Source organism: Carlito syrichta, unplaced genomic scaffold (assembly GCF_000164805.1).
Source record: "Carlito syrichta isolate Samal-C Ts95f unplaced genomic scaffold, Tarsius_syrichta-2.0.1 Scaffold305536, whole genome shotgun sequence".
Taxonomy (NCBI): domain Eukaryota; kingdom Metazoa; phylum Chordata; class Mammalia; order Primates; family Tarsiidae; genus Carlito; species Carlito syrichta.
In genome coordinates, this window is record NW_007249632.1 from 269,410 (window position 1) to 285,289 (window position 15,880).

The window sequence follows — 15,880 nt, forward strand, 5'->3', positions numbered from 1 at the left end:
GTCAATTTATACTGTTAGACTACTTACAGCTGTAGCAATAGCAGTCCTGAGCTCGTAACGCTTTACTAATAACCATAGTTGGAGTGACTTGAATGGGTAAGACCAAAATTTTCATCAATCTATATGCCACTGAATTAGTAAACTAAAGATTAAAAAACTATCTTTTTTCACTTTTTATGAGTTAGGTATGTGAAACCCTATGAAGCAGAATAAATTGAAAATTCTCTCCCAGAGTGTACTAAATTGAAAATTCTCGCCCAGAGTTTACTAAGGGAGCAACTTGCTTGTAACTTTTTTTTTTTTTTTTTGAGTCGAAGTCTCAGTCTGTTACCTAGGCAGGAGGGCAGTGGCATGATCATGACTACTATAGCCTCAAGCTGCTGGGCTCAGGTGATCTTTCACCTCAGCCTTCCAAGTAGATGTGACTACAGGCACATGCCAACACACCTGGCTAATTGTTTTTATTTTATTGTAGAGATGAGGTCTTGCTATGTAGCCCAAGCTGGTCTTGAACTCCTGGGCTCAGGGAGTCCTCTCACCTTGGCATCCCGAAGTGCTGGGATTACAGGCATGAGCCACCACACCTGGCCACTTGTCACTTTTTTTTTTTTTTTGAGTTGGAGTCTCACTCTGTCGCCCAGACTGGAGTGCAGTGGCCGCTCCCGGCCACCGCAGCCTCGACCCGCTGGGCTCCGGTGATCCTTCCACCTCGCCTTCCAAGTAGCCAGAATTACAGGCATGCGCTACCACGCCTGGCCGATTTTTTGATTTATTGTAGAGATGAGGTCTTGCTGCCCAAGCAGGTCTCGAACCTGCAGGCTCAGGCAATCCACTCACCTCAGCCTCCCAAAGGCGCGGGATTACAGGCTGAGCCACCGAGCCTGGCTTTACTTGTCACTTTTATAAGAAGTATGTCCTTCGTGTTCCCTCGGAGCACAGCCTTCTGGTACTCACAACCTTGCACACTTTTCTCCCACTCCATCAGCCACCTTGCTTCTCCTTACACCAAACATGTTCCCAGCTGACGAGTTTTGTGCAGTCATGTGCTGCAAACAATGTTTTTGTTAATGATGGGCTGTATACCCAACAGTGGTCCCATAAGATTATAGTAATCATATGTTTTCTGTACCTTTTCACTGTTTAGATGCACAAAAACTCACCATTGTGTTTCAGTCGCCCACAGAATTTAAGTACAGTTACACAGTGTACAGGTTTGTAGCCCAAGAGCAATAGGTTCAACCAGATTGGCTGGGTACATCTAATTTGTATAAGGACACTCTATGATGTTCTCATAATGATAAAATCACCTAATGACACATTTCTCAGAATGTATCCCCAACGTTAAGTGCAACGTCATTGCTGCTCCCTTTACCTAGTGTACTCTTCCCAGGGTAACTCACATGGCCCCATCCCTGAATTCCTTTGGGAGCCTGTTCAAAAGTTTTTCAGTGAGTCCTTTTCTTGCCAATTTATTGTAAATAGTTCCCCCCAAATGCTCCCTAATCCCTTCCTTGTCCCATGTCTTCCCCACACTTCTGTCCATATTTATTATGCTCTGAACAGTTAATGTTTCTTGTTTTTTAAATTACTCTCCCTCTGGAAAGTAGGGGTGTTCGTTGTGTGTTCATTTACTGTAGAACAGTGCCTTGCATTAATAGGTGCTAAAAAAATTTGTTGAGCAAATGAATGTTATATGGATTTAGCAAGTTTACAATTGTTACATATACACAGAAAGTAGTACATTGATTCCTTCCTATTACAGTTGAGTGTATTTAGACAGCAATGAATAAAGTAAGCTGATGCTGGGCTCAGGTGTTTGGGTCATTTATAAGCTGCTGTTAGTGGTTGATTTAAAGTGCTGATTTCATTCACTTTTTATAACTTCCTCCAATTTTAATTAAAATTGGGAGGAGGTTATTCTATAGTTATTAAATGCAAATTTTTTAAATTTCTGAATTCATTGGATAAGGCTGAAGAACTACAAGTGAGTTATGTTTTAAGGGAATTAATTTATTTTCCAAATCACATCATGGCGTTGTGGTTGACTCACAATATCCATTCAACCCTGGGTTGTGACTGGAAGGCAGCTGTGGTCATCCTGTTCCTCTTGCCAACTTAGGTCCCAGTTCTGACTACTAAAACTGAAAGGGAAAACTGCTGGGAGCATCTAGGGAAGATTTCCTGAAGCCTGAGAAAGAAGCAGAGCAAGAGGTGGTCCTTTTGCTTCTGGATGTCGTCTTGTCTGAAAGAGAAGCTTGCTGCCCTGATGGCAGCCTGAGGATGAAGCTAGGGCTGAGAGCAAGCCAGCCTGCCTCTGTAATTCTTGTTAGTTGGATAATAAATTTCCTTCTTATTCAAGTTGTTGTAAGTTGGTGTTTTGTTAAATGCATCCCCAGGAACATGAACACTGATAGATCTCATTTTAGAACATAATTTTGAATATTTATTTCAGTGTTACATCCTTGCCATTTGTACTTCATAATAAATCCAGTTTGAAAAACTTTCCTTTGACTGTGACTTGATCTTAAATGTATTTATTTCTCTCTCTCTCTCTCTCTCTCTCTCTTTTTTCTTTTTGCCTCAAATCTTAGAACCAAAATGAGTTTAGGAGGCAAAATATTTCTGGGAAACACCAGAATAAAAGCTTGTTGGGCTAATTCTTCCACATGGGTCGTTAAAGCAATTCTAGTCTTGAATGTGTTTTGTTATGTTTTAGGAAGTTTATAAGGGTCTAGAGGAGATGTATTAATATAACCCTCTGCTTCTTTGAAGTTTATGATACTGTTTTTTTGTGTTTGCTGATTTTACTTCTGAAAATAGCTGGGGCCAGTTATTAGTAAGTTTACAATTCAACTGCCACTTGGACAGGAAAAAAACCCTGCTCCATATTTTTGGCTCTTACATGCTTTTGCTTTCTCCTGTTATGCTGTTCATGTATTTTACAATTTTAATTTTAGAGACAAGTTCTAGTTGATTTAGAGAAAGCTGACTCATAGGAGCACTGTATGTCTGAATACTAGTATACTTACTAATAGTTTCCAAACATAGAGCATTCAACTTTTTTTTTTAAGTGAAACCTTTGTCAAAATCTATTAAGAATGGGATATTCGGGCTGTTTAAATCTTTATCTTTTGATGGGAAAAAAATGTATTGCTTATTTTAACTCATAGAGCACAGTTTGAGGACTTCCTACCTATGGGTTAGTGAAGGATGAGCCTGTAATTTTTCATTCAAAGTGAGATACTTTTGAGAGTGAAATAATTATTCCAGGACCACAGATGTAAACTGGGACGACTCCAAAGCAAACTAGGCCCATGATACTGGAATGGTGAATGTTAGAGCAGAGAGAAGGATCTCTGATACATAACAGTAGAGAAATTGATGGAAGTCCCCTTTCCTACTTCTATAGTGCTGAGCTTCTAGAGAGCTACTAAGCAGCCTTGCTCTCCAGGAGATGTTTATTGAGCAATTGCTGTATGCGGGTGTTAGCTGACGTGCTGAGAGTGCAGTGGTAAATTACTTGATTCTAAAGATTCTTAAAGTTTTCTCATTCAGCAGAACTTGGCAATGAATAATTTCATACCTGTTCCATTAACAGTTGAGGGATGTAAGAATGGATTACTTAAATGGGAAAAGGCTGACAAACCCTGAATCTGAATTTGAAATGCGATGATGTCTTTTACTAGACCTTTATCCCTAACCATACTCCCTGAAATTGAACTATGATCAGGACATGTGGATATTTGTGCTTGATTTCATTGGAATTTGTCTTATAGAGGACACTGAGATGTAGAACACAAATGTATGTGTGGGTGTCAGGTGTCCTCATGGTAGGTTTTATGTGGAAGGAGAACTGGAAATAGTAACTAGAGGAAGTACAAGTGATGTGGCAGGGAAATCTCTGGGAAAGATTTGGGAAAAGGAATGTGGGAGTATGTTTTTGTTAAATAGGAGAAAAATGAAGAGACATAGAAAGGGCAGTGAAAAGGAAAGTCATAAAGAATCTAAAAAGAAAAGTGAAAAACAATGAAGTGAGAATCTTCCAGACCACGGTAGCATGTGTATATGAAGAACTGTACAGAGGTGCTTAAGAGTAGAAAGCTGTCTCAGGTCAACCTTGACCTTCCTACTATAGGCCTTCACTATGCATGGCCCATTACCTTGATAACTACTCTTTGTAGGTGATTCTTATTAAGGTCCTAAAGAGCCAGAATTCAGTAAACAGTCTTCAGACTCTAGAACCTAACTTAGTTTTCTGAATAGTTGCATTTAACTGAGGATATATTTCAATGTTTCACATATGAAATATCATTTTAATGTTTCACATATAAAATATCAAGGAACTAACTTAGTTTCACAGATTTTAAGCTGGCCTTGACTTTAGAAATCATTTTTTCATGTTAATTTACCCTGCTGTCTTACTTTCCTTAGGACTTATTAAAACATTTTAGCTATTATAGAATAATATAGATTGTAGGTGTTACATTTTGAAGATGGTAAATAGTGAGTTATAGATGATTTCCTCTCATTTTAAACTCTTTCTGTTTTTAAAGAAGAGTGAATAATTAAATATAAATAAAACATGGAATGCACCCAGATAACAGAAAGTTGAAATGCATTTTAGTTGTCTTATTGTTGAATTTTAACTTCAGGACTTTGCAATGAATTCGTCACTTATAAAGGAACCCATATTGAATTTTTCTGACAAGTTTAGGCATGACTGTATTTTAAAGATATATGAAAATTTTAGCAGTGATTTTTGTCTTATTTTGTGAAAGGCTAACTTAGAGATATTAAAGACCCACATAAAGTTAAAGAGCAAACTATTTTCCAACTTCAGTTTTTAAGCATGTAATATTGGAATCTATGAATTACTTGCTCCATTGATTAATTGTTTGAGAATATTATTTTTCCTACCTTAATATGTCACACACACACACACACACACACACACACACACACACACACACACACCAAAAAACCTCCAAGTTAACTTTGTGAATAAAAAAATGCAGGGCTTAAAGAAAGATCTGCTCCAGAGCCACCAGTCCCACCAGAAGAGTCTGAGCTACATGCTGAGCCCGAGGAGCAGGTTCCCACGGAGGAAGGTAAGTTGTCCTTGTCTTCGAGGTCACGCACCAGGATATGCCCGAGCCTGACAGGTATCCCCACTTACAGTTTACAGAATTATGTTTCACCCAGAATTTGTTTCACATTGTTACGGAATAATGAACTACTTTTCCTTCTCTTCTGAAATTTTATAATAAACTTAATTTTTTCTCATGAAAAATTTGCACAGGATAATTTTAAGTTTTGAAGTCTAGAATCAAAGGGACAGACAGTTGTTGTTTGTCCAAGACTCTGCAGTTGGGAACATCATGAACTGAATGTTAGGTTTCTTGGTTCCAGTTCCAGCACTGCTGTACCATATCACACTGAAAGTAAAAACAAACTCACACATTAATGTTGCCATCATTTATCACACAATTTAATAGAGTTGGTCTAGTGAGTTCTCAGTCTTTTTTATATGAGGGTCTCCTGTCTACACCAACAAACTTTCCAGACCTTCCTATGGTTGTCTGTGAAGCCTTGTTTGCTTCTATATGGTTTTACGGATTAAACTACACCTCTGTAGTTACCCAAGGGCCTATGTATGGCTCATAGATTGGAAAATCCTGAAATAGTTAATAAATGAGTAAATTGAATCTTAATCCATTACTGTTATTTCCTTTTTATGGTATGATATTTGTTACAAAGTACTGGTTAGTACTATTTAGCACTAATTAGCACTATTTAGTTAGCACTATTTAGTACTATTTACACACGTTCCCTTTACACTGTTCTCATGAACTTTGATTTTTTTCTGCCACCTATTGGAAGTGTTAGGTATGACACTACGTTTTTACTGGCCATTTAAGCCCTGGTTTCAGAGAGTGCTTTGTCTGATTTTATCATAGTGTACTGAAGAATAATATTTTATTTCTCTTCCTTTCTTCTTTCTAAGATCAAAATGTTCCTCTGAGTTTCATTATTTGTTCAATTCATAATCCTAGGAGAGTTTACTGTCTCTTATTTCTGTAGAAGAGTTATAATCAAACCATAGCTGTGGAAAAAGGAGACAATTCTCTCAAATTTTATAATTTAAATGTATGTTCAGACTTAGCACCTCAAATTTTAGTTCGCATTGAAAAGTTCAATAAAGTAAGACTCCTCTTAGTCACTACATTTCTATTCTCCATCTAATCTCTCTCCTTAGAGAGGGATTAGCCAGACTTGGAAGAAGGATCCACAATTACTCCCCCCACCCCCTTTTTTCTTCATTCTTAAAACCATTGTGGTCTGGTTTCTGCCTCCATAAACCCCCTCAGGGGAGAGGGAGAATATTTGCAAAATCAGAGAAAGTTGAAATAACATGGTGTACTCAAGTTCAAAGCCAGCAATGGTAGCAGATGATTCTGAAGAAGTATGTGAGAGTTCAATTGTGGAGGTCTTATGTTCTGTTCTAAGGAGCTTAGATTTTTCACCTGTTTAGTCAAAGGAAGCCATTAAAAGATTAGGCAAAGGAGCAAATGCACCACCCTTCACTTCTAGTAATTCTAATTATATTCTCTTTGGATGGTGCTTTTAGCAGTTGTGAAACTGGGATTCCAGTTAGGAAGCTACCAGAGGCTTTGTAAGGGAGAATGAGGGAAGAACAGAGGTTGGTAGACTCCAAAGTGTGCACGAATATATATATAAGTGGCTTGTGAAATACACACATCTATAAAAATAGAAGTCATTTTTGTGCTATAGAAATGGTTTTGTGGTGTGATTAGCATAGCAGATAATGTATTTAAACTTTTTCCCTGCCTGAAGTTTAAATTACCTTATTCTATTTTTGTCATAGGAGATTAGCTCTTTGACCTAACTGATGTCACTGGCATTATCTCACATAACAGCCTTTATGGTACCAAGTCTGGTGCTACTTTTAGTCACTGAACATCGATTATGATTATTAGAGAATTTATAGCAGCATCTATGTAATTATAGCTTCTTATTTGTTGTGTGATGTTGCAGTTAAGTCTGATAATCCAGTAAGCTCCACAGTGTTGTCGGAATGTTATCATTAATAGTCAGTGTTGTAATTCACATTTACTCGAATCTGTGGATTTGCTTGTCAGATGTGGTTCTCCAGAACTGAAAGGATTGTCAGTTGCAACGTAAGGTCTTCTACTTGTGCTTCCTCACAACATCTGGGAGTGGACTGTCAGCCCTGAGCACTCTCAGGCCTCACACCAGTGGGTGTGTCCTTTCCCCTAACAGTCATGGAAGACCTTGGTTGGCCATATTTTTTCACCTTCATTGACCTTGTCCTCTACATTTGTATCCCTATTTCCCAGTATTTCCCTTTATGAAAGCTTTGGTCTTCCCACTTTATTCCATCATTAGTGTGAATTTTTAAATTTAAAACTGGTTATTTTGCTCTTTGTGAGACTTTTTAAAAAAATAAGAATCTAAGCCCGAGTTAGTTTTCTCTTTTTGAAAGTCTTCTTAAAGTTTATATCTGCTGACAAAATGAAACCAATTTAAAGTGTAACATAGGAAAAAATGGTAAGCTGATATAAAAGGGATACATAGTTGCTTTGCCAAATATATTCATTTTAGTGTATATGCACAAATGCACTATTTGAGTATTACAGTTTTGCATTAATGTTTGAATTTTTCTACTCAGCTATGTTTTGCACTTATTTTAGAACCCCAGATTATCGAAGATGAAGTAAAAGAACAAATTCAGTCCCTTCTCCATGAAACGTTACACACGGAGCATGGTATGAATTAAAATCTACTGTTTGTCATGAGTTTCTCAACTAATGTTTAATTACACAAAATGACTAGGACATTATTTTAAAATTTAAATGTTAATTGGGTGTGTTATTTAAAAAAAATTTTGTTCAGAGTTAGAGGGCAAGTATTATTTCTGAAATAACACTGGGCTTACTTTATTTTACTCCACCTCACTACAAAAGAGCTTACTGCATACATCTAAGAGATAAATGGTAAAAATAAATGAGAATAAACAAATTGAGATCGGTGATCCATCAATGATAAGGTGGAAGAACATAGAGGAGGGAAAATGGGACACAAGCTGTCTTGGGTTACCCGGGTACCTTCAGATTTTACTTCATGCTTACTGGTCACCAAAACACAGATGGAGAAACTTTTAATTATGTAGGTTATATTACCAGAGAGGAAAACAACATGAGAATACAATATAAAGCATTTTCCCTGCACTTCGATTGAAAGAAAATCTCTCACACAGAGCTCTGTGTAGAGGTCACTAAATGAGAGTCCAGAAACTAATGTTTTAGTATTTTCTAAGGCTATTTTTGAAGCATACTTTGATAAAAGCAGCATGATCCCCAACTGTAACTCGGGAAGGGATTGTGAAGGGGACAATATCCTGATGTCTTAACACTCCCTGTGGCTTGGTGCGATCCAAGGGTAGCCCTAATGGAAAAACATTGTTTCTTAAAAACAAAAACATTTTCTAGTTGTGTGTGTGTGTGTTGCCAGTGGCTGCTATAGGTGGGGGATCCTGTGCCCTTTTGTTACCAGCTTCCTCATAGCTCAGGAAGTCTCTTTATTGACCTGTGTGAGCAAGCTCAGACTCCCCTTTCTCCAGCCATTTTTGTTTTTTTAACTTAACCCAACACAAGGAAGATGCAGACTAAGTAGATGAGTGATTTCAGTATATGGGATAAGTGTGTTACAGTGAGACACCTGAGGCTCTGTGGGGCCTGCTAGGATGTGGGGAGAATTGGGAGTCAGTCACTTCCTGGAGGAGATGATGTCGTCGTTAGGAGCTGAAGGCTGGTGTAGAATTTGGCAGCGGTCACGGCCAAGAGGCAAGAGAAGAACTGAAAGTAGCTAGGAGTGGCTGGCACATGGCACATGTAAGTGGAGAGTGAGAAAAGGGTGTTTTTACTTGATTCTAAGAGTAGTTGAAGCCATTGGGGACTAGTTTAGGAATGTTGTGTGTTCTGTCTACAGCATGAGTAGTGCGTGGAAACGATGAAAGACTGCATGGGGGAGGCCAGATGGAGGTTGGACTGGTAACCCAAGTGAGTCGGGATGGTCAGTCAGGCTCACCTTAGCACGGACAGAGGTGGAAAGACCTGGAAGAGATTGAGGCGAGTGATGGTGGGCCGCCAGCCAGGAGAGGGGAAATCCACTGCTGTACTGTGTTCTTGGCCACAGACTCCTTCTTGGACCTGTTATTGCCTTTATCAAGACTTTCTCCTTTGAATGGTCCATGGCTTTAAATACTGTTTATATTCTGGTGATTTCTGAATATATGGCTACAGCTCTGATCACTTATCTAAACTCCAGGTTTACTGATATGCATACTTGACATTACCATTTGGATGTCTTCCAGTGTCTCAGACTTAAAAGATGGCTGACACAGAACTTGTGCTTCTTCCCCATCTCTTAGCTCTTCGCTACGTGAGACTCCCCCCCAATTGTCCTGTCTCAAGTCTATATTTTAGTTAATGGCCTTGCTATCTTTTAGTTGTTTAAGGTAAAAGCCCAGGCGTTTCCCTTGATTCCTCTCTCTTCTCCCTTCCCATCTAACCCATCAGCAATTCCTGTTGGTGTTGATATCATGACTCTCCAGGGCCTCAGCATGACTCTAGCTTCTGCTGTGACCACTCCATCCCTCTGAGTCTCCTTGAGTCCTTGCTCTTCTGCAACCTGTGTTTGACACGGCCCAGCCAGTTGTGCTTCATCTGGTCCCAGGCTCTTTCTCCCTGCCAATCACTTTTCTGTAGCTAAACTGGCCTTCTCTCTTTTCTGTGTAATTGCCAAGCCTATCCCTGTCTTGGAGTCTCTGCCTTTGGTAGATTTTCTGCCATGGTGTAGTTCCCACCTACATCTGAACGTAACATCTTATCAGACTGAACGTGGCCTTGCTGCCCCATTATGGTGCATTTCATGACTGGATTCAGGTCCCGCCTCTGCCATGCTTTAGCTGTGTGGCCTCAGGTCTCTCATCTTTCAAAGTGGAATATTAATACTTACCTCACAGGGACAGCTACAGAAAGCTGGGTAATGCCTCGAGTCTAGTGAGCAGTGCCTGAGACGTGGAGACTCAAAGATAGTGTACAGCATGTGGCTGGTTTTCTTGTTAAAAACAGGGACACTGCCACTGAATAGCCACAGCTGAGAGCTAGACCCTGCTAATGTAAAAATCATCGAGTGACTCTGGATAGAATGAAAGCAGAGTAAAGAAAAAGGAATATGGCAAAAAGAACAAGAATGGTACAATTTGCAAAAGGATTTAGAATTGGTAATTATAATGCTAAGCAGCAGAAAATCTTAAATAAGAAAAAACAATATAGCAGGCTATGATGAGAAGACAGAGAACAAATAGTATAGACATAACTGGGCCTGCCTGATTCAGTAACATCTGAGAGCATCCCCATGCCACACTAAAGGTAAAGCACCCGAGAAAGCCTTCCTTCCTACAGTTTGGGGGAAATACAGCAGCAGTAGAAATAGTAACAATGTTATTACTGTAATCATGATGATACTGATAACACCAAAATACTTAACATGAACTAGGCTTTTTTTTTTTTAAGTCAGCAGTGCTATGAGTAGATATTTATTCCTGTCTTATGGAAGGGAAATCTTGTAGAGTAGTTAATGTACCCACAGTCACGCAGCTGGTATGGAAGAGCCTAAATCCAGAGCCATGCATTCCTGACCCCTTACCCTTTTTTTTTATTTAAATTTTTTATTTCAAAAATGTGGCATACAATTCAGGGTTAGGTATATAAATGTTCATTGTGCAGGTATCCTTGTTGGTGAAGTGTGCCTCTGCCTTCCCCAGGCAAATTCCCACTACTGCCAATCCCACTTCCTTGCCTCTCTCCTGGCAGTTTCCTGCTACTGCCAGTCCTTTTATTATAGTATTAAAATGATTGTTCAAGGTCCGCTTATGAGTGAGAACGTGTGATACTCAGTTCTTTGTTTCTGTGAAAGATGACTCAGTATTATAGACTCTAAGTCCATCCAGGTTGCCGCGAAGTTCATTGTTTTGTTCTTCTTTATGTCTGCATAAAATTCCATCATGTGTATGTACCATTTTTTTTGATCCAGTCTTCTTTTGATGGGCAGCATGGTTGGTTCCATGTTCTTGCTACTGTGAACAATGCTGCAATAAACATACGTGTGCAGGTATCTTTTTTATAGTGTGATTTAAGTTCTTCTGGGTATATTCCCAGTAGGGGGACTGCAGGAAGACCCTACACTCTTTTTTTTTTTTTTTGAGTTGGAGTCTCAATCTATTGCCTAGGCTGGAGGGCAGTGGCATGTTCCTGGCCACTGCAGCCTCGACCTGCTGGGCTCCAGCGATCCTTCCGCCTTAGCCTTCCAAGTAGCTGGAACTACAAGTGTGCGCTACTATGCCCAGCTAATTTTTTGATTTATTGTAGAGATGAGGTCTTGCCAAATTGCCCAGGTGGGTCTTGAACCCGCAGGCTCAGGTAATCCACTCACCTCAGCCTCCCAAAAGCGCGGGATTACAGACACTCTTAATCCCTATACTGTACTGCACAACCAAGTCCATCTCACTCATGTTCTTTAGTTAGAGTATCACATATAGGAGATATTCTGCTGGAAGCCAGGTCAGGTTACATTGGGATACAATAATAATCAAAACCATGTCTCAGTAGAATAATGTAGCTACACAAAAGAAACAGAGCAACTCGGTGTGTCATAGAAGTTAGCCTCAGAAGATAAAGCAGGCCTCTTTGCATAACTTAAAGGCTAATAGGAATGTTTAGATGCACAGTGTAATACAGGTAAATCCCTATCCTAGGATATGATTTAGATAGGTGGCTAGTTGTTCATTGTTATAGAACATTTGAACAGTTATTTAAAGTTGTTACATGGAATTTCATGTCAGTTCTCAGTAAAAAGCCATAGAGTGACCTTTCCTCTGACCTGGGGATAATTGAAGAGGCAAGTATATTAATAATTGTGTATTCATGTATTCATTTATGAGATATCTATTGAGTACTTCCTATGGCTACTCATGGGCCTAGGTGCTGGGCATGCAAAATATATGAGGTCCCTGTTCTTGGTGAGTTCACATTTTAACGAGAGGAGACTTATCCTCCTGGTACTTATGATTAGGCAGACTAGCATGTGGCCAGAAGAGGAAAATAGCTTCAGAGTGGACATGGTGTCTATAGTGGACCAGAGGAGGGTGGGGGAACGCCAAGCAACAGAAGGGGATGTGTGTGTCAGCCCTTCCAAAGGAGCTCTGTATCTCAGTTGACTGCTGACAATGGGCCATAACTATATATCGGCGTCATTTTGTTTGTTGTCGTTATTGAAGGAGAAGATCTACCACAAGAAGAGGATGGACCACCAGGGGAACCACAACCAGAGGATGAAAACTTCATTACAGCAGCTGATGTAGATGATAGATTTGAGACCCTGGAACCTGAAACATTTCATGAAGGTAGAACACTTTTTTTTAGTTTCAGGATAAAATATATTAGATGATTTATAATTATTGCTGTTTTTCTTAAACTTCTTTAAAGCTGGTATTTAACTTTTACCTACATTTTTTAAAATTGAAGCTTAAATCTTCAATTAAAGTGAATTTTTTTTCCTAAAATGAATGAATATCCTGATTTTGATTCAAAGCACTCTTAAGAGAAACTCAGAATATATAAATTTCTTATAAAAAGGAAATGAAATACTAAGCAAACTACTTTTACCTTATTCTCCTGCCTAGGGTGCTATTTGTTATATGAAATTCAAACACTGCTGAAGCATTTGACTTGATAACCTAGCACAGGCTCTTGTTCTAACACAAACTCTAGGTATAATGGATAGAACACAATTCTTATTTTCTGTACCAGGCATCAGCAAACTTTTTTTGTAAATGGCAAGATAGTAAGTATTCTAGGCTTTCTGGTCTACAATGCCCCTGTTGCAACTACTCAATTGCTATTGTAGCACAAAGCAGCCATAGACAGTCAATATGGGTCAATATGACTGTGTTTCTCTGAAACTTTATAAAATCCTGCATAATACAGCTGGTAAATGGTTGCAAGAACTTTGTTTTTTTAAAGCATAAAAGTAGTGAAACAGTATGTTTGTCTACTTTACACAGTATTTAATATATGAGGAAATTACTTAGGAAGCAGGCAGCTCCTAATTTGTGAGTGGATGTGTTTCCAAAACCTTATGTTTGTGCCTGTTTTTCAGAGCAGGAAATGTACTCACCCATAAAAATAATAAGTGATGTTTTAGTTTTTATGCCAATTTACAGAATTGTATATAATGCATAATTTTCTGTGAAAAATGCAAATAAAATTATTTTGAACATGTATATGATTTCAGCTGTATTCTACATTGAAAATAGGCATTTATAGACTAGTTCTAGTATTTTATCATTTTTAAATCATTTATGTTATGATTTTTGTGTGATACATGTTTATAATTTCTGAGCAGGGATGCTGATAATTATTTCCACATTTCTCTGGTGTTACTTACTCCTTCCTGACATTGGCCAAAATGGCTCAGCAAGATTGACAGCTGTTCAGAATTTTGATTATCTAGATGCTACTTGTACAACAAATTTTAGTTAAGATGCTCAAATAATTGGAAACATTAGGAATTTGATATTTTTAAGGTTAGTAGTTACAGATCAGAGGTAGGAACAAACACTTCTAAGTTCATAAATTGAAGTGACCTTATTTTCTGACCTCATCTTAAATTGAGACATGGTAAGTGGAAAAAACAAAAACTGGAAATCATGTCTTCCTGAAATCAGAAGGCCCATTCCCACCCTTTTAGGTGACCATTTAAAGTGGAAATGCTTTAAACCATAGGGATTCTTTTTGCTCTGGAAAGTGTCTCTAATTTAACTTGTTCAAGAAAATGAAGATCTATTCTCCATGGCTACCTTCTTGCCTGAGCCATCACTTATAGCCACCTAGGTTGTACACTGTGTATCTTTAGGAGACTATTCAGTTTGAAAGTTGTTTGCTGAAAGTCTTCAGAAATTAAAAATATTTACACTTCATACACCGGTTAAATAAAATAAAGAAAGATAGTATGCATGATGAGGATCATATGGTGACAGCATCTTTTCTATCAGGAGTCTGCGGGTTAAGTTATTGACACATGTACTTTCCATTCTTCCTTTGTATTTCTATCAGTAGTCACTGTATTTTTCCTCTGGAAAATGATAGGACAGGTCTGGAGAAAAGAACATCGTAGTGGGATGTGAAGTAGACTAGAAATGAGCACCTTCCTGGTCCAGTCTTTGTCACTGTGTTTCTCTGTATAAATCATCCTCTCCTTTTAACCCTCTGTCACTGTGTTTCTCTATATAAATTGTTCTCTCTCTTCAGCCCAACCTTGTAGGGTTGTTGATTGGATTAAGTAAGAGAATGTGTACTACATTCCAGAGTGTAATTCTAGTGAAAGATAAAGTGTTAAGGAGGAATTTAATTGACATGCCCATGTTTTATTTGAATAGTTCTTTGCTTTTAAAATAAAATTAATAATAATCATAGCTTCAGAATATACATTTACAGAATATATACATATCATTTGATAAAAATAGTAATAGCTATCTAATGTTTTTTTCAGGAACTGAGGATAGTTACCATGTGGAAGAAACAGGTGAGATTTTCATTTAATACTATTCTGTCTTAATTGAATGAGTCTTTCCTTTAAAAGAGCATCATGATAAATATATATATGTAATAGTATACATTATATATTAATAATGTATTTTAAATTAATATATCACATGTGATATAATTGCTTTTATAATGCATCTCTATATATAAAGAATGTGGTGTTTGTATTGTTGAAGTCTGTTTCCTGATGATACTTTCTCAGTAGTGGAATTTCTAGTTCAAAAGTTACAGTGGAACAGCATGTTTTTGTTTTGTTTTGTTTTGTTTTTGAGTTGGAGTCTCACTCTGTTGCCCAGACTGGATGCAGTGGCCGCTCCCGGCCACCACAGCCTCGACCTGCTGGGCTCCGGCGATCCTTCCACCTCAGCCTTCCAAGTAGCTGGAACTACAGTCGCGCGATACCACGCCCGGCTAATTTTTGATTTTATGTAGAGATGAGGTCTCACCAAGTTGCCCAGGTGGGTCACGAACTCGCGGGCTCAGGCAATCCACTCACTCAGTTTTGTAGCCTTAAATTATGACATCAATGAAAGGTCAAAATGGTGTTTTATCACATGTCATGTGTCCCCAGAAGGCAAGGCCATGCAGGAGATGGACGCATCATCTTTCAGTCAGCTGTGTGGTTGGCTAGTTTTTCCATTCTCTGTGCTTGAGGGTCACATGATATTATTGGCTGGCATCTAGGACTTGTATATATATATTGTTTTAGCAACATATATAGGGCTGAGTTTGGTGACTCACCCTGTAATCCCAGCACTTTGGGAGGCTGAAGCGAGTGGATTGCCTGAGCCCGCGGGTTTGAGACCAGCCTGGGCAACTTGGTGAGACTTTGTTTCTACAATCAATAAAAAAAATTAGCTGGGCATGATAGCGCATGCCTGTAGTTCCAGCTACTGGGAAAGCTGAGGCAGAAGGATTGCCGGAGCCCAGCAGGCTGAAGCTCGGGTGGCTGTGAGTATGCCACTACACTCCAGAATGGGCAATATAGTGAGACTCCAACTCAAAACAAAACAAAACAAAAACCAACATATATCTATAATCACTAGAAATATATTCCAGTCAGGGAAAGATGCCATATGGAGTACTCAGTATGGGGTCTGAGTGAGGGCTCAGGCTCACCTTGTGGCAAGGCGTACTATGTGGGCAGGAGGAAGTGTATGCTTTTCTGGTTT

The 15,880-nt window shown here is 38.7% G+C and overlaps 1 protein-coding gene across 1 annotated transcript in view; it reads left to right on the forward strand.

Annotated features, from left to right (window-relative positions):
* Positions 1-15,880, forward strand: part of ASPH (aspartate beta-hydroxylase) — a 207,459-nt gene that overhangs the window by 33,239 nt on the left and 158,340 nt on the right. Inside the window, exons 5-8 of the mRNA XM_008061710.2 lie at positions 5,016-5,108; positions 7,734-7,808; positions 12,377-12,508; positions 14,656-14,688. Coding sequence (XP_008059901.2) covers positions 5,016-5,108; positions 7,734-7,808; positions 12,377-12,508; positions 14,656-14,688 — 333 coding nt within the window. The remainder of the gene's footprint in view (positions 1-5,015; positions 5,109-7,733; positions 7,809-12,376; positions 12,509-14,655; positions 14,689-15,880) is intronic.